Genomic DNA, 19,953 nt, shown 5'->3' with positions numbered 1-19,953 from the left:
TATCGTCGAAACAAGAGACTTACCATTTGAGAATCTTGGGCCAAACAAACACTTTAAAAAATATCACATTTTTTACCTAAAACTGTTGAGCAAAAAATACTGAATCGATTTAAATGAAAAATTGTCTGTACAATAAGTATGAATGAAGACGTATTGTGTCAAAATTTCATTCAATTTGATTTGACCTTTAAAAAGTTATAGCCATATATGTAGCACTATGTCACAATGGGGCACGTTCGGTGTAGTACTAGATTTGTAGTAATGAGGTGAATTTTAGTATGGTGAGAAGGTTAATTCTCCGTTTCTGCAATGAAATGGTGCAATGATTCCTTGCCTAATTTGATGCTGTTTGAGCAAAACTTTGGATAACTATGTTGTTTATGTTGCAAGAAATGGAGAAAACAACAACACTGTTGCCCAAAGTTTTGCTCAAACACGATCAAATTAGGCAAGGAATCATAATACCCACGCTTTTAGCACCATTTCATTGCAGAAAAGGAGAATTGACCTTCTCACCATACTGAAATTCAGCTCATTACTACAAATCTAGTACTTCACCGATCTGTCCTATAAGCAGATGTGGTTTTTGGTATAGTGACATTCAAACTGCTCTAACTTTTAAAATGTTCAATCAAAATGGCTGAAATTTTCACTGAGAACAGAATAACACAACGATTTTACACTGTCAAAGTTTCAAAAAAAAATCGGGACAGTGTTGCCAATACTACAGTCAAAATAATGCACACTGATTTTAAAATGTTACGTTTTGACGAGCTAACAACCAAGTTGGCCGGGGCCCGTGGCGTAGTTGGTCACACGTTCGCTTCATATGCGGATGGTCATGGGTTTGATTCCCAGCCCCGGCACTTGCAATTTTTCGCCAGTTGCTTTTCCCCTGAGAGCAACTGACACTGACCCTCTTCTGAGCCCCATGGCTCAAACGGACCCGGATACCTGGACATCGGCGAACTGCTACTAATAATGGACCCCCAATCGGACTGGAAAGGAACAACGGCCATCCATCATCATCCATGTGCTCATCATTCTACTAGTTATAAAGTAGAAAAAATGAAAGCAGCAGAAAGGCAACCAGTTCGATAAAGTAGAATAGAATCTAGGCGCTGTACAAAATGTAAGTGCAGCTGACAATTGAAATTGCTCACTTAGTGCCCCAGTGGACAATAGAGCTGTAAATTAGGTTAAGTGATTAAGAATAAAAAAAACAACCAAGTTATAGCCTAAACAATTTTTAAAATGGAAGCCCAAAATTTCCAAAATCACATTTTATTGTATCGACAATATTTGCGCCAATACTGAACCGATTTTGATGAAATTTTTAGGGCATTAACTATACATAACATGCTATTCCTGGTTAAAAAATCAGCTATTTTTGTGAACGCAATCAAAAGTTATACATTATTTTGAGTGTCTCATTTTTTTCGAGTCCAGTCTTTAAATGACACAAGATCGACTCTGCTACGACTCCACCTGTTCCACGAGAAACATTTTCCAAGATAGTTGAGATATTTCAGTTTCAATCTTTCCAAACTTGAGTATCCTTCTTGAAGAAAAGAGTTGCTCAGTATCTAGTTAGATACACCCCAACCTAGGGTCACTTCAGACCTACCTGCCCTTCCCCACAGACTCCTTCTTATGTTTCGTTTCAGAGAGCGAGTAAAGGCGCTCCGTATACGAAACATAAATTCGGAACATAACGATGGGAGTGACGTAGGCAAGAAGGTTAATGTCCTTCCTTAGTGTTCATTATCCGGGGATGGGACGCAGGTATTTAACTCGTGTGTCCTGGCCGTTGTGCCTAGGTTTCGTATACGGAATCCTAGGCACAAGGGCCAGGATACACGGGGTAAATACATATGTCCCATCCCCGGATGCTGAGCACCAAGGATTGACATTAACCTTTTAAGCAACGTCACTCCCATCGTTATGTTCCGAATTTATGTTTCGTACACGGCACGGTGGGTACGAGATGTCCCCGTTCTCAGATTTCAATTCAACAATAACAACAGGAGGTGGATTAGAATGCAGTTAAGGAAGCCCCAGTGGCAAGTGAATGATTTCAGAAAACTATGAACTGGATAGTGGATATTTGTTTAGTGGCTGTGTATGAGCGAATGGTTTATAGGGTATTGGTTCCCTTGTTAAGCATGTGGCTCCCATTTTCATCCTACGAAAAACAAAGGATTGCAGCGCTGTTTGTTTGTTTTTTGTTTTTTTTTTAATGGCCCACCAACTACCCCCACACCAAAAAGCTCTTTAGAGCCCCCTGGTAGTGGACTCCTTAAAATATATTAAACACTTAAACAACATTTAAACAATGATACATACAATAAAGAGAAGTTGGATAAAGGTAGAGTTCCAGTGGATTTGAAAATCCTTTGAAGGAACTCAAAATTAACATGTAGGACAACAAATGGGTTTATGGTGATTAGATTACATTAAAGAAATTCATTAATTCTTTCTTTCAAGTGCAATTTTAATCTATTTTTGAAGATGGTTCTATTATTTATCAATTTTAACTGATTTGGTAGCGCGTTATACATTTGAGGACATATAAAAGTTATTCTTTTTCGTCCAAGAATGGTTCTTGCCTGGGTTCGCATTAAATGATGTGCTTGGCGAGTAGTTTGCGGCTGATTGTTTAACAATATGGGTAGATTAATGTGCGTATTTTCGCAGTATACTGCATCGAAAACAAATAAACAAGTTTGAAGATGACACATGCCACGTATGGGCAGAATGCGGTGATTTGTATTGTTGTACAAATTAACTGTAGGATATAGACAAGGAAGTTTAAATATGTGTTTTAAACAACGAGTTTGCAATACCTGAAGTCTCCTTAATTTAGATTTACAGGCGTTTCCCCAAACAATGTTCAAGTATTGTAATAAAGAATGAATGCATGCATAGTAATACTTCAAAAGAGCAGCCTTAGACACAAATGATTTGACTTTCCTTATAAAGCCACATAGAACTGAAACTTTCTTCTCAAGACTCACGATATGCCTGTCCCATGACAATATTGGATCCAATACAATTCTTAAATATTTAAATTCAGAGACAAGCTCAATAACAATGTTATATAATCTGGGATGATTCCTTGGTATTGTTTTTTTCCTAGGTGAGTGGAATAGCATATATTTAGTTTTGCTTAAGTTGAGTGAGAGTAAATTTGCACAGAAGAAATCATTAAGTAGATGAAGATTATGTTCAATATGGGAAACAATTTCATCGGCAGATGATCTTGGGAAAAATAAAGCAGAGTCATCACCAAAAAGTCTTGGTGTGCCGATCAGAGCTAGCTTTCCAATATCGTTGATATATATGAGGAAAAGGAGTGGACCTATATTACTACCTTGCGGGACTCCTATGTTTACTTCTAAAGTTCTGCTCATTTTACCATCAACTGCAACGAATTGCTTCCTGTTAGACAAGTAACTATCGATAAGACGGTTAGCAAGCCCTCGGACACCATAGTTTTCAAGCTTCCGTAATAGAATTTTGTGATTTAGAGTATCGAAGGCCTTCTTCAAATCAATGATTCTATCTGCTTTGTAACATAGTCGACCAACTCTACTACAGCAGCACAGTGTTCGAAATCGATGATTTTGCGATCAAAATTAAATAACTTTTTTTAGGTTGGTTCTAGAGGTTTGGCGTGTTCTACAAAGTTTTTTTGCATGTTAAAAGGCGTCTTCAGACAAAATGTAATTAATGATTAATCCCCCTAGAAGTGAGATAAAATTTTTATTTTTTCAAAAAATATTTTTAGAGGTTTGACGTCTTTGGCAAAGTTGTAGCTCATAATAAGAGAAAAAACTTCGTAGAACATGACAAAGCTCCACCTCTTATGGTTTTCGAGATATGGAGCGTTTTGTGCGAAGTACCCCTAAAACTAGTTTTTTCAGTGTAGCTTTAACAGATAAAATCCTACAGTTTTGTGACCTTCTACAAACTTATTCAGGACGTCAAAATACACATTTCTTCCGAAGATGTTAAGTCATTATATCTTAAAACAAAAAAGTTATAGGCAAATTTATCATATTTTAAGGTGTACTTTCACCTTAAGTAACTATTTCCGGCGCAAAATGGCGCAGATGGCTCAGTCGGTAGGTGAAAGATTAGACTTTTTACTATCTCTTGAGGGTAGAAACCCTCGTGGGCAATAGTGGGAAAGGTGTTTAAAATACAAGGCAAAAACTTATCATTTTGCCTGTAATACAAGAAAAAAATAATAATCATATGCCCGCAGTAATTTTTAATGCACTGTGTTGCTTCCAGCAGAATCTTTACAACGTTTTTGCAAAAAACAGTGAGTTTTTATCAGTAAAAATTGAAAAATCAGTAGAAAATATTGTTATAATCCGAGAGTTATAACTAAAGCTAGTTCAATATAAAAGTTTTGAATTTCTTCACACGCTAAAACTGCTCAGCACTATAATGTGTAAGACCTACTCATAAGTGCATAATTTCCAGACCACACAAAAATGTGTAACAGTTACACATTCTCAAAAAAAACAGCTCGTACACACGTCTAGATGCGAAATGTTGATTTTTTTGTTTTCCAAGGTCACTAGTAAACCTAGCTAGATTGGCGTACACCAATTTTTGCGAATTTAACGATTTTGCGGAAACTGGAGCTGATTTTGTAAATGTGCAAGGGTTACACATTTTTGGTGTAGTCTGGAAATTATGCACTTTAGTGCTGAGCGGCGTTAGCGTGCATACTTATAACAACATATGCTCAAACGATTGACTACCTACCCAATAGTCACCTATTATATACTTTTATATTTGTTGTTGTTTGACTTTTCAACTTCGAACACAGTATCGGAAAATATCATGAGAAGCTTTAGAAATATTGTGAAGGTTTTTTTTTTTAACATTATTTTTAATCTCTTGCGTTAACCAATTACATGTTTTGACGTACCATCGTCAGTATCATTAGTTACTTGTAATGTTTTTCATATTTTTAACAGTACTTTTCACAAACATCGGGATTTTTAGAACTTTATTTCGGTACTTGAAATCCACTTTAAAAAGATTTTTTGATCACCTTTTGACAGCTGGGCAACTGCTTGGCAGCTCCGCCTAGTACAAAATACGACAAGGGGTGATTCGACAAATCGCTCCCATATAAACTTGAAATGGATTTTTAAATAGGGTCCGGGCACTAAAATCATGAAAATATGAATTTCGGCTCAGTTTGGCATGCAGATTCAGAATGTGGAAGTGTCTCAACATCGCTAAAGAAGCCAATTAGAACTGCGAAGGTATTTTTTTCAAAACGCATTGACTATTCTAACCATTATAGCCATTCAATTTTATGACTATTGGGTAGGTAGTCAATCGTTTGAGCATATGTTGTCATAAGTATGAAGAAATTCAAAACTTTTATATTGAACTAGCTTTAGTTATAACTCTCGGATTATAACAATATTTTCAACTGATTTTTCAATTTTTACTGATGAAAACTCACTGTTTTCTGCAAAAACGTTGTAAAGATTCTGCCGGAAGCAACACAGTGCATTAAAAATTACTGCGGGCATTTTGATTATTATTTTTTTATTTTTTTACAGGCAAAATAATAAGTTTTTGCCTTGTATTAAAAACACCTTTCCCACTATTGCCCACGAGGGTTTCCACCCTCAAGAGATAGTAAAAAGTCTAATCTTTCACCTACCGACTGAGCCATCTGCGCCATTTTGCGCCGGAAATAGTTACTTAAGGCGAAACTGGAAGCATTTCCTCACTTTTTGCTTTTTGATTTTTTATTAAATAACGAAGCAATATTTTCAAAATCGGTTTTCGTACACATGTAGAGTATGGATCAAGGTATCTTCTGAATTTTTTTGTGGTAGAAAATTGTTTTCATTTTTGCGGAAACCATTTTTGAATAAAATCTCACAAAAAAATGGTTTCTGAAAAAATGGAAAACATTTTCCACCACAAAAAAATTCAGAAGATACCTTGATCCATACTCTACATGTGTACGAAAACCGATTTTGAAAATATTGCTTCGTTATTTAATAAAAAATGAAAAACCAAAAAAATGAGGAAATGCTTCCAGTTTCGCCTTAAGGTGAAAGTACACATTAAAAAATGATAAATTTACCTATAACTTTTTTGTTTTAAGATATAATGACTTAACATCTTCGGAAGAAATGTGTATTTTGACGTCCTGAACAAGTTTGTAGAAGGTCACAAAACTGTAGGATTTTATCTGTTAAAGCTACACTGAAAAAACTAGTTTTAGGGGTACTTCGCACAAAACGCTCCATATCTCGAAAACCATAAGAGGTGGAGCTTTGACATGTTCTATGAAGTTTTTTCTCTTGTTATGAGCTACAACTTTGCCGAAGACGTCAAACCTCTAAAAATATTTTTTGAAAAAATAAAAAATTTATCTCACTTCTAGGGGGATTAATCATTAATTACATTTTATCAGAAGACGCCTTTTAACATGCAGAAAAACTTTGTAGAACGCGCCAAACCTCTAGAACCTACCTAAAAAAAGTTATTTAATTTTGATCGCAAAATCATCGATTTCGAACACTGTGAGCAGTAGTGATACTGCAGCCGCGTCTGAATCCGTATTGGAGAGCATATAGCACATTATTAAGCTCAAAGAAGTGAATCAATCTATTAACGATGAGTTTTTCAAAGATTTTATTGAACACTGACAGAGTGGAAATTGGACGGTAATTACAAGCACTAGCTGGGTCACCGGACTTAAATATGGGAGTAACCTTAGCCAATTTCAGGCAATCAGGATATTCACCTGCAGCAATTATGTTATTGAACATGTCGGATAGAATTGTTGAAAATTTAACACAGTTTATCTTAAGTATTGAAGACGGAATATTATCTGGACAAGGGCATTTGTTAAGGACTGTATCGGAAATTAACTATATATGTTCAAAACATCCTAAAAAATAATTTATTCAAGTTATAAATAATTTTATTTTTGGAGGTACTATATAAATCCTCAGAAAAAGGAATGGCACTTTTGCTTTTGTAAAAATAATTATTTTACATGGTCATCAATCTCAAAGTTTAAACGCATGATCTTGAAATTTTGGACACCTCTTAAAAATTTGAAATTGCGGAAAAAATGGAAATCTTTTTGATTTTTTAAAATATATTAGCGCGAATATATTCTTTCCCAGATTGCTCATAATATAGGTAAAACATTTTTTTCAAGAAAAAATTCGATTCCATTTTAGCGCAATTCTTAAAAATGAAAAAAGGTAATTTTTCAGGGACCCTATTTTTTGATGCTCATTCAAAGCACGATTACGCAAATAAAAAATACATCAAATTAATGATTCATTTTTTTCTTAATTGGAAATGTTTTTAAATTTAACGACGAGGTAGTTTAGTAGAGAACGGAATTGTATAACCTTTGAAGATATTTAAAACAGACTGTCAAAGTTCGACAAAAAATTAGTGTTTTTTTTAGGATAGGTCATTTTTTAAATGTTGAGGGTTTTTCGATCATAAATATTTTTTTTAAGTTGGTGTTCGGTGGTATGTTATGTGTACATAACTGCTAACAATAATTAATATTTTTTGGATTTTTCGCCGTACAAGTTTTATTCGCTACAGGTTATTGAAACGCTGAAAAATCTTTAAAAAACAACAATTTGTCCAAAACTTTAATTTGTGAGATGTATTCATTCTACAATATTTTCAATAATGCTAAACAATTTTCAATTTTTTTCAGGCTGTTCTAAACTTGACTGTATTGTGAAGATTTGATAGAAGAACTGAAATGATAAGACCAAACATGCTTCGAGATAGAGCATCCTGAATGTTTATAGTTAATTTCCGATACACTCCTTATTATCTAGATCGTTGATGAGGGAAATTATCTCGTTGATAATCAACCGATACTTTATTTGTTTTAAAATGTACATTGCTAAGCCTCCACTGGATGAATTTCTGCAAGAAAAAACAGATTGATATCCAGGAATATCGTAAAGTGACGTGTTATCTGCTCTTAACCACGTTTCCGCAATCACAAGAATGTCTAGTGGAACATCACATTGGTCCAAGATTTCCAAAATTGCATCAAATTTACTGATATCATTCATCCCTCGTATGTTCCATTGGAGAAGCCTCAAAGATTTATCTGATTTATTTGTATTGTGATTAATAAAATCATCTATACAGTAGTGATAGTAGTTCTGTAGTGAATTAGCCATTGTTTTGTGGTGTATTGGCAACGAATGAGGATGACAAAAAAAGGTTGTTATAGAGTTATTGAGATTGCTTGAAAAATTTATGCATGTCCAATCTATTGCGAATTTCTATGGGTTTTGAGTTTTCATCTGATTTTATTAAAATGACACCACCCCGACCTGGCCAGACATATTTTAGGTTCAACTTTTTTTGAATTTGCCGTAATTCGTTCAATAATTCATTTGATAATGGGGTTAGCTCATCGTTAAGTGTAATGACAGAAGTTCTGCTACTATGAGCTAAATTGGAGTCAATCATAGTCGACACTAGTTTACCAAACTGCTTTTTCATTCTTAGCACTTGGTCTTTGGATTTTTTATCTTGGAAAACTATCCTAATTGGCGACATCGGATTTCTATCACTTGCATGCATTCTCGCTACGGAAACAACTGAGTTTTTACTTGATGCGGCTCCTATTTTGCCAAATATTGTTGCGGTAATTTCAGATAAATTTTCCGACTTCCTGAATGTTTTGTTTCTTATTTGTGTATTTTTTGTTAGAAGGAATCAATCGGTGCCGTAATCGCTTGTTTTCGAATAGGATGAATATGGGAGCGTGAGATTAATGATGGAACACATACCCTATTTGACTAGCATTTTTTATTCAGCATTGGTTTCTTCAATTTGACTAATATATATACAGTAGAAAGCAAATGACTGAAACTTATAAAACTGAAAATGTTAGTTGGAACGAGTGTTCTATTCCCCTCACGTACAATTCACGGAGAGCTGTCTAGTTACTTGAACATATCTTTTTGTATTAGAGAAACAGAGCTCATTTGGGACTGAAACGCAATACAGAATATATTTACATGAGATTTACTAGCCTTTGAGTCATTACAGGGAAGACAAAACTCGCTCATCTTCACGGGCCTACAAAGTATGACCGACTCTTTAACTGATTCCAACTAGAAAGACTTAATTTCCTCAGAAAACAATAACAGAATCTGTTTACTTGCCCACATACTGAAAACTCCCACCACGTTTACTCTTCAAACATAAACAAAATAGTGTCCCATAACACAACACCCCCACGCACGTTTGGCGGCATAACTTTTTTTTCACAACAAACACCTGCGTGGTGGCCTCCTGCTCGTCATCCTATCCCAGCTAAATTAACCCACCCATCCCAACCCGTGGTTCAGCACAACAAAACTCATTTCAATCACTTCACCTGCCTCTCAAATCATCGCCCTATAAAATATAATTAATCACTCACGGTGTCTATTTTTACTTCCCAAAGCGGGGCGTCCCTCCAAACACACATCTTCACGTTCTTCACGTTTTCCGGCGTCACCGGATATTCCACCACGAAATATCGCCGAAACACCCGCCGGCCAGTGAAAAGCACGCGACTCATACCCCCATATACGCCTCAAATCGCCCATACGCAGCAACGTTTTGAGCGTCGCGGCATCGTCGCCACTCCGGACTCCTTTTTCCATCAAAGAAGGCGGACGACGACCGCGCGGCGATGATCAAAGGCGAGTCGCGAGTGGTGAAATTCGGCGTTTTCCTCACTCCTCGTGAGCAAATGAACACACGTGAGTCCCTTCCATCACGACGCGAATGAGAAAACCTTCTATATAGCGCTAGCCGACGTCGTATCACTTTTCACTGGGTGTTACTTGTAGGGAGATGACGATGGTCGTATAGAAGGAACCACCTTTTGCACACACAGATTGCATCACTTCGCGAAGGGAAAAACGCATCAAAGCGTGGCATTTCGCACCTTCCGCGTCGAAATTCGCAGGAATTCGCACTAAATGGGACGGGGGGCGTACACTAGGCGGCCTTGCGGGCCTTTAGTACTCACCATTTTCGATGTGATTTGCTTGATAAGCATGCTGAAACATGTCTCGTGATCGATCACTTTCGATGTCTTTTCTCTCATGTCACTTGAAACACTGAACACCGTACTCGGCTCGGCAATGGAATATATAGAGGGTTTTCCAATAAACGACCACGACGATGACGACGACGACGACGCCGGGAGAGAGAATGTAGTTTTAGGGTGCACGGTCCTTAGAGTGTTCATCGTCGTCGCCATGCGACAACCGGCTACGAAAGGCGCGCAGCCAGCCAGTCGGTCCGTGGCAGCGTGGCCAGCGCTCATCGCGGTTGAATTTTGAATATTCTCATCATAAACGGACACGACACTGTAGATGTAGATCGTGTGGCAGATACACAATTCGAGCACGAGTCGTTTTTCATTTAATTGGAGATGCATATCGTTGCCAAATGGGAATAATGGTTAAGAATGGGCATTCAAATAAGCGCTCCTCGAACTGGTTGTAGGTATTTCTAATGCGCAAAATGTGGTGGAATTTTATTGTAACTGCCTGCCATAAAATCTCAATGAGTTTGAACAGATATTGATTCATTAGCAGCTGCCGCATTTCTCTCATTTGTCAGATCAAGATCATTGCGTACAGATTTTAGGACCACTATGATATACCCTTTTGCTGTGGAATACGTAAGTAATCTCAGTAACATATGTGTCACAGAAATACCTTGGTACCGACTGAACACATTACAAACTAGGATAGAAATCTACTTCGTCATTTGCGTTAATTCTCGTCACATCGAACGAGAAATAGCCAATAATTACGGATATTCCAACTAACCTTTGTCAATGGCTCATTAGATGGAAGCAAAAAGATGTAGACTATCAATAATCAGCCCCAATATCACTGGAAATCAAATACAGTTTCTTACCGATTTTGGCAACACCCGTTTTTGTCTACTCCCGATTTTGGCAACACCCGTTTTTGGCAACATTTCCTACCCGATTTTGGCAACACCCGTTTTTGGCAACAATTTCTTACCGATTTTGGCAACACCCGATTTTGGCAACAATTTTTTACCGATTTTGGCAACAAAAAATTTTGACCAAAAATTTTTACCGCAAAATCGTTTGTATTTGTAAATGTAGTGTTATTTTAACCTTACTTTTCTTTAAAAAATCAAAATTCATTCAATTTTCCAAAATCGTCAATTTTACCAATCATGCCGTAATTTATGAACGTCACCTACAGGGATCGTTTTATAGCTTGTGAATAGTCCATATTTATAATATAAGCCAAATTGACGCATAAAAGTTGAAAATAATCCACAATTTTTTTTTACCGATTTTGGCAACACCCCAATTTGGCAACATAAAATTCACCTCGTGTTGCCAAAATCGGTAAGAAACTGTAATTACGCGAAATTTGCGTACGACGAAGGCAACCGCTCCACCGACTTGTTCTTCATCACCGTTCAATTTTCACTTCGCCAATTTCACTTGTTGAACCCAAAGTATATAAATATGTACCAAGGTAAGAGATTCCCGTAAATGTCAAAAATGAGACTCACCAACACATCTGCGTTAGTTATGAAAAGTTGGTGTTTTTACACTAAAATGTCATTATTTCAGCAAAGTTTGTGAAGTTTTGTTAGTTTGGATGTTTCTAAATGCTGAAAAAATATGTTTAGAATCAATTAAAAAAAAAATTGTTACCGATTTTCAAATGGCGATATTTTCTGTTTTATTGCATGGAGGTCACATTCAATCCAGTCAGATGCAATTAAACAATAGCTTCTAAGATGGGAGTGCTTAATTTCTTAAGAAAGTTTGCTAAATAGTGATGTGCCCATACAAATCAGCGCAAACTTCATAACTATTTTTTGCTTTTTTCCTTTTCTCACTAATCCGTGAATATAAACGGGAATCTCTTACCTTGGTATTTAGATAGGGGAACTTGCGTATTTTCGGCAGTTTTGTTCTCTTCGTCATGAGGGGTTTTTTGAAACTTGTAGATCTCAGAGTTGGCCTCAAATCCTTCCCAACCAAGCTGAGTTATATGCCCAAATTTCAGGTAATTCGGCCCACAAAAACCCCCCATGACGAAGAGAACAAACCTGCCGATAATACCCTTCGTCACCCTACTTTGTGTTGAACCAACCTTTAATTCACACCCCAAAAAAGCTCTGTTATTGATGACTGAAGATCCTGAGTTACAGTGTGGGATTCTCTCATTATGGCGATACTATAGTATAAATGACTATAGCTTTCAGTGCTGCAATTTTTCGACTGGCCTTTATGATAGCGATATTTTGCTTTTTTCATTTTCTCCGTTTTGGTTTTCCTGTCAAAGTTGCTTTCCGATCAGCAACACGAGAGCGAAATGAAATAGGTACTCACACTCGCCCGCAGCGTGCTGAAAGCGAGAGCTGACAGGGCTAAATTTCCATTCAATTTTCTGTATTTGAGTGTTTTCACCAGTGCTAACGTATAGGGCACTCACTCTCACAAGCCACCGCTTGAGACGAATGGCCTTTCAGCATGAATAGTGTGTGGATGACTGGGAATTGATCTTGTTGGGTCGCTCACGAATGGAGCTCTCGGACTCTGTCAGTTCTCACATCGAGGAACTGAAAACGACCACCGCAGTCATTCATTTTCGGCTGAAAAACAGGCACTGAGACTGATATTTTGCAGGACTGATAGCTTTATAAAGCCAACCACGTCCTTGGGGGATAAGAATCGTTAGCTACATGCCGCAAAATCAGACTCGTCCTGGAGATCTCTACCAAGGGTGGAACCAGTGTTTCCTTGTCTTTTTGGATTAACGCTGGAAATATTCCATCCATGCCAGGAGACTTAGATTTGAGATAGCAGTTCTAGTGTCTTGATCGCCGAAGCTTGATTCAGGGATTGAATCAGGAGAGTGAATCTTTAACAGTTTGCTAAATGTATCGCTAGGCTCTGCAGTGCGAACCTCGTTTTCGGAGGCTTGAGTGGTCGCTTGAAAGAGTTTTTTTTTTGGATGTTGCCACTACGGGTGTGTTCTCTCCTAATCGGCGAGATCCAACTGCGCATTGCTGGGATCCATCGACAGAAGGAGAAAATCGGGCGCCGGTTCAACACATGCCCACCGCCTTCATCGCCGCTGGCGAGAATAATTTGGGTGAGCTACTCACACGCAGAAAAATGGCGCTTGTTTAAAACAATAAAACGCATGGTTGATTTTCGAACTGAGAATTTACTTATTCCAAAGTTATATTTAATTGTTTTCATTTAGAGTTTATCGATAAAAACAACTGATTACCATCATCAATATAAATAAAAATGGAATGGTGTTTGTATGTCACGAATAGGCTCGGGAACGGGTCAACAGATCGACATGATTCTTTCACTGTTGCATTCCGCCAGGGCTCCGACGTGTTCGTACGAAAAAATAATTAGGAAAAGTGACCAGGAAGGCAAGAAAAACGGGAAAATCAGAAATTCCATTTCGAGGGACATTTCTTCATGGAACCGGATGTCAAAAAACAGAGTAGGCAGGCAGTACGACGTTTGCCGGGACTGCTAGTATCATATAATGTCAAAAATTTCATTTGTTTCAACAAAATAAAAACCATAAACATGGTCCGAAAGCACTCACACATCGGGAATCGCGCCACTTGGGCGGTGGCTTCTATTTTCGTCTGTTTTCCACTATAACTCAGTCAAATTTGAACCAAATGACACAATTTTTGGAATGCAGTGAGATAGGTATAGTATCTACCCGTGTACAACATTTCAAGTCAATCGGTTCAAAATTGACTGAGTTATAGTGGAAAACAGACGAATATAAAAGCCACCGCCCAAGTAGCACGATACCCTCTATAAAATGCTTACCCCAATATCGCCACAGCGAAGAAGGTGCAGCAAATCCATCACGCCAATTTGTAAGTGCAGCTTTGGCCGTGATGGATAACGCGCAGGTACTCACGACAGTATCCACAAAAAGTTGATCGGTTTCGCCTTTTTTGTCTTTTTTTAGTCATCTCCCCATCCGCTTACCGACGGTCTAAAAATAGATTTCCGAGCTGCCGCAGTTGCTGCCGTCACCAACACAATCACATTCCGGGTTTGTTAGTGGCAAAAGTGCAGTCGTTTGAATCAATCCATTATTTCATGTTGAAAATACCATATCTCTGTTTGTTTTAACAAACTGTCAAAAATTTCGACAAAAGAAAATATTTGTATTGTCAAACAATAGAACAGTTCAGTTTAAACTAGAAATCAGTTTGTCGCTATAGTAAACTAAAAAATCAGTTGATTTGAACTAAAATTTAATTGTGTTTACAATTTATTTTTCTGCGTGCACTCAGAGAAAGCAGTTGATCACAGATGACACCTGGAGGAAAATAAAGAAGCGAAGGAACGCCAAAGCCGCGGTAGAGCGAGCGAAATTACGAGGAGCCAAAGCCGTAGCCCGTCAGAGCCATTCGGCTCTCGAAAAGGAAGTGAAGCGCTCATGTAGGCGGGAAAAAGAGCGTGGGCGGACTCCCTAGCCGACAAAGGCAAGAAAGCCGCAAGTGCAGGCGACAATTCGTCTCCCCTACAATGTCTCACGTTGCCTTGGTGTGACTAAAATGAATGCCACGATGCTCGTGAAAGATACATCTGGACAGCTATTGACCGACCCGACTGACCAGCTGAAATGCTGTTTCGAGCACTTTGGAAATCTTTTTCAAGCGTCGGCCTGGCCACTAATACCTTAGCATGATCCACCGAGGGTTTTTTTTTATTATTCCTGTTCAAGTCTGTCACTGCGACCAGTCTTTAGATCTATTGTGACATTACCCGTATCCTTAGTATAGTGCATGTCGCATTACTCAATTGCCACTGAAGGGCAATTAAGTATCGATTTTGATACAGTTTTCTTTCTTATAGAAAACTGAACAAGAGCACTGATAATTAGCCATGCATCGGAAACCTATCATCACTTTTGTTTATTGCTAAATCCTCCCCAGTAAGAAGATCCGGGTTTTAACATTCGCAGCATTACCATTTCAATAATGGAACATGTGTTCAGTAATAAGGATTTTACTATTTTCCTTGTGTACTAGCACTTTCCAGTCTTCGAAAAGTTAGTACATACATGGATCCCTTACTCAATTTGATTTCCTTTGCATTGAGTTTAGCCTCAGATGGTGAGGTTTTTAACTACATGCAAAGTAAAGTTGGTAAACTTAGTTTTATTCAAAGACTGGAAGTCATCAAAAAACCAGTAGCAAGGACTGAATACTATAATGCCTTTAATTACCAGAACACATATTCCAAAATTGAAAAATAGGACGACACTAAATTTCAGTTTGGTAGATCTTTCACCGCAACGCAACCCAAAAAGGCGATCTACCCACGCTACGGGCTCCGTTAAAGATCGAGCATATTTTAAACCCCCTCAACCATTCATCCCTCAGCACGGGTCGCCTGACACCTTGGATTGGCATGGATTACCTGTTTGGTGAACTTTTACCCACGGAACAGGTGGTCCGTAGTGCTATTCTAAGCCGGCAGCTTCACGGGCAATCCACCGAGGGTTCGACGCATTACCCATGTCTTCACCGAAGTTCCATAATTGCAGGATATAGAAACAGCCATGTTAGTTGATTACCTACGAAAAAGCTTTCGACCGTCTCAATCATGAAAACATGTGGGGAGCTCTCAGGCGCAAGGGTGTTCCTGAAAAAATCATCGGCCTCATTGACAGTACAGGGCATTTTGTGCAGAGTACTGCGCAACGGTGTCTTGTTCGATCCCATCCGTGTCGTTGCTGGAGTGAGCCAAGGATGTATACTATCACCACTACTGTTTTTCATCGTAATCGACGAGATCCTGATACGTGCGATTGATCGTGAACCAAATCGTGGGTTGCTTTGGCAGTCCAGGAGCACTCACATCGAATTGGCTGATGACGTTAACGTTGCTCTCCAAGCTCAACAGCGCTCTAATTTGCAGAGCAAGCTCGATGATCTTGCCAATCGCTCCTCAGCGGCAGGTCTTACCATCAACGTCAACAAGACCAAATCGTTGGATGTAAACACGGTCAACCCTTCCAGCTTTACGGTAGCTGGGCAATCAGTGGAGAATGTTGAAAGCTTCCAATATCTTGGTAGCCAAATGGCGGCCGATGGCGGCACAAAGATCGACATAGGGGCACGGATCAAGAAGGCGAGGGCTGCTTTTGCGAGTTTAAGAAAAATGTATGGAAAATAGCCAGATCAGTCGAAGCACCAAAATTTAAAACTTCTAATTTTCTTCTCGAACGTGAAATCTGTGCTGCTAAACGCCAGTGAAACCTGGTGTGTATCAGTGGAGACACTGATCAACGGTTGCACGCTCAACGGTTGCAGATCTTCATCAATAGATGCCTGCGGTACATAATGCATGCGATTTTATAACACTAGCCCGAATGTCACCAGCCCGAATACCACAACCCCGAATCAAAATTCATCCATCAGTGTCTTGGTAATAATAGAATACGAATGAACAGCGTATGTTCCAAAGAAGGAAAAACCTCTGTCGGATTTGCAAATTGATTATGGCGCTAATGATGGTGCAAATACGATTTGCGTCAATAAATCTTGAAAGAATAGCCGATAACTTAAAGAAGGAAAAATCTCTGATGTAATTGTTAATTTTTTCCCCTTGTTAATCTGTTTTCCCCAAAATACCTTATGCTACCATTCGGCCTAGTGGTATTCGGGCTAGTGTTACATTCGGGCTAGTGGCATTCGGGATAGTGTCATTCGGGCTAGTGTTACAGAATCAATTCATGCATGGTGGCCTTACTTTGGATCTCCAACACGGAGCTCCATCGTCGATGTCATCAAAAGCCGATAGCGACAGAAACTCGGGAGCGAAAGTCCAAAACTTCCTGAAGAATGGAGCTTTCAAGCGAGGGCTTGTCAACAACATTTCAAATGTCAATGTTCTTAGAAGGAAGAAACTGTAACAGATACTCACCTCTGCTGTTTATATTAGTACTTCCGCATACGGTGTGATGTGACTGTAGGCTACAAGCGCAGCTATCTCTGGAAGGGGACCTCTATCCTAATCGCTAAGATTCTGAAATTGAGAAGTATTTACATTTGTTATGTAATAAAATATCCGCACTAGGAGAAAGCTGGCAGTTATCATATACCAACTTACACGAGAGTTGTGAAATACCTTGTATTCTGGATTTGTTGACCCATGGCTCTTGAATGAGGGCCACGGTTATGTTATGTTATGAACCTCTGACAGAGCACACCCATGGTGCTCTGAGAGCATGGTGGAGGTTCTCTTGCAGCACTTTAGTCGCCATTTTTGCAGTTTCGCTTTTCTTCCGGATGACGACTGTCCGACTTTGGATGATGCGGATCATCAGGATATCGTTTAAAATTACAGTTTGAGTTGTTTCTCTTCCCTGTAGCGATCTGGCCCACCACTTTCGCCTATGTGTTCAAACTGTCGCCTTTTGCACCTCCTTTATCCTGTTTTGATACCTTTGATTTGGTGGGTGTCGTATGTAAGCTTCGAGCTTCTTGCTTCAGAGGACGACAGGACGACAGGCTACGCTTTAGATGCTTTTGGGGACTCTATGACATTTCCCCGAATTCCATTACCCCGAATTCCATTACCCCGAATGACCCATTTCCCCGAATGACCCATTACCCCGAATATTTTTTTTCTGAATTATAAATTTTGTATTTTCCAATACGATGGGAAATCATGACGTTCATCCCGGAACGAATTAGCTTGGTCGATAAAACTTTATTCTGCCAATTTTTTGCGGTGAGAATATCTAAGCATATGAAGCTCCTGGGACCCTTTGAACAGATCTCTGACCAGTATGATTAATAGAACAGGCAATAACCAAAAGAAGGAAAAAATCTCTACTGAACAATTGGTTTCGGATCATATGGATGGATGAAAGAAATAAACTAATGTGATCATGTCACTCCTTCATATAACAGTATAACTTGAAAAAAACAGCCTATGATTAAAAGAAGGAAAAATCTCTGATAAAAATAATAACATTTGCGATGCCAACAAATTGCTTAAATTAATTATTAGAAAGAATAGCCTTATGTTTGAAAGAAGGATACATAAGTGATGACCGCATAGTAGAATGTGCTTGAATGAAAGTTCTTTTGTAGTAAGGTCAGAAAGAACATCATATGCTCAAATAAGGAAAATTTTTGTTGAAAATGTGGTGAAACACTTGGTGTACCGTTAACTACCCATGGCGGGTCTCGAGGTAGGCTTGTGGATAAATAATTCGGATATTGGGCCATTCGGGGAAATGGGTTATTCGGGGTAATGGATCATTCGGGGTAATGGAATTCGGGGTAATGGAATTCGGGGAAATGTCCTAAAGCCGCTTTTGGGGTGAGATTTACTGACCTCACCCGAACCAGATGCTTCCTCAGATTGCTTCTGTGTCGGCCTTCCAGTCGGCTTGGAGGTAGCGGAAGTCAACTGATCTCCCAAGTAACAATCAGCATGCCTTGAAGGTTTATTCATGTTTATCCTGGTTCTATACGAGTATGTGAAAAAGCTAGTTGTTTTATATTAGTTTTATGTGGTAGTTTTTTTGCTTTGCACCTTTGGCATTCCATAAAACTATCATATAACTACTGCTATAAACATCGTCAGTTAAAGACTTGCAAGTGGTCATGAATTGGTTTTATCACTTATTATTGCCATTTCAATAAAACTTGCATTTGCGGTTGTTGTCGAAGAGATTTCTTTTTGTAAAGAAATATACAAAACTGTGAGGCAACGCTTAAAACCAACAAAAGATTTCGTGGCCGTATCATAGACCAAGACATGCTGTGATAAAACCGTTAGTTCTATTATGAGCTCAGTTATGACCACCTCAGGAGGGTTAGCCTAAATGAAGAAATCATCAGGAACACGGAGTTCTATCAGAAAAAAACATATCGCATAGCCGGGATAATTTATGTAAACACTGAAAAATCATTACTCAATTTTATGATTTCACGAGCAGCTTAAGATCAAACTTAACGATTCAACACGTTTCCGTCATTTTATGTTCAGAAAAATTACATTTTGTCTTTGAAACTCCGCTATGTTACAGAAAACCTTTTTTTCTACCCAATTCCACAGAGTAAATTATATGCATTTAACTTCCAATTAATGCACAGTTTGTATGGCGCACTTATTTTTTGTCATTATCACAGTCACATTCACCACAAATTTCCCGTGGCATGTCTCCTGACACTAATTAAATAGGAAAACAAACCTGAATTCCAGATCGTCATCTTTCCAATTGATGACTGGATAAATAACACAACGCAACATTTTTTTGTCTCAAGAGCAAACTTATGTGTCTCTGACAGATTTTGGGCCGCTGAATCCGAAACTGGGCTCAGATTTGCTCCAGCACGTCACAATTTTGTGCTATACCTCAATTTATAGGGCAAAATATGCGATTTTGGGGTTTTTTTGTCTGCAAGCCGATTTGGTCGATTTGGTAAAACGAAATATTTTGCATGAGTCGTTAATTTAGATGTTAATTGACCAATATATCCTTTAATTGGTTAAAAAAATATGTCCATGCCTAATGGATTGCAGTCAAAAAAGCCCAAAATCGCATATTTTGCCCTATAAATTGAGGTATAGCTCAAAATTGTGACGTGCTGGAGCAAATCTGAGCCCAGATCCGGATTCAGCGGCCCAAAATCTGTCAAAGACACATAAGTTTGCTCTTGAGACAGACCAAAAGTTAATTTTTGTTACGCTGTGTAACCAAGCGTAATTTATTCTGACGATCGAACATTAATAGTAAAAAATAAACAAAACAAGTATTTGACAAGTCAGAAGATGGTTTTATTTAGAAGGTTGTATCGGGGATACGATAAAACTAA

General features: G+C 38.4%; 1 protein-coding gene across 2 annotated transcripts in view; it reads right to left on the bottom strand.

Moving 5' to 3' along the window:
• The window catches only part of LOC109402030 (b(0,+)-type amino acid transporter 1), a 230,332-nt gene extending 220,123 nt beyond the window's left edge, over positions 1-10,209 (bottom strand). The window contains exon 1 of one of the 2 annotated variants that reach the window (XM_062857104.1): positions 10,079-10,209. In XM_062857104.1, the coding sequence (XP_062713088.1) occupies positions 10,079-10,118 (40 nt within the window). In that variant the 5' untranslated portion in view covers positions 10,119-10,209. The remainder of the gene's footprint in view (positions 1-10,078) is intronic. The other variant, XM_062857103.1, reaches the window with a different exon arrangement.
• Between the last annotated feature and the right edge of the window lie 9,744 nt (positions 10,210-19,953).

Source organism: Aedes albopictus, chromosome 3 (assembly GCF_035046485.1).
Source record: "Aedes albopictus strain Foshan chromosome 3, AalbF5, whole genome shotgun sequence".
In the NCBI taxonomy this organism is placed as follows: Eukaryota; Metazoa; Arthropoda; class Insecta; order Diptera; family Culicidae; genus Aedes; species Aedes albopictus.
The sequence above is the reverse complement of the archived record's forward strand: the minus strand, read 5'-3'. Positions and strand labels throughout refer to the sequence as shown.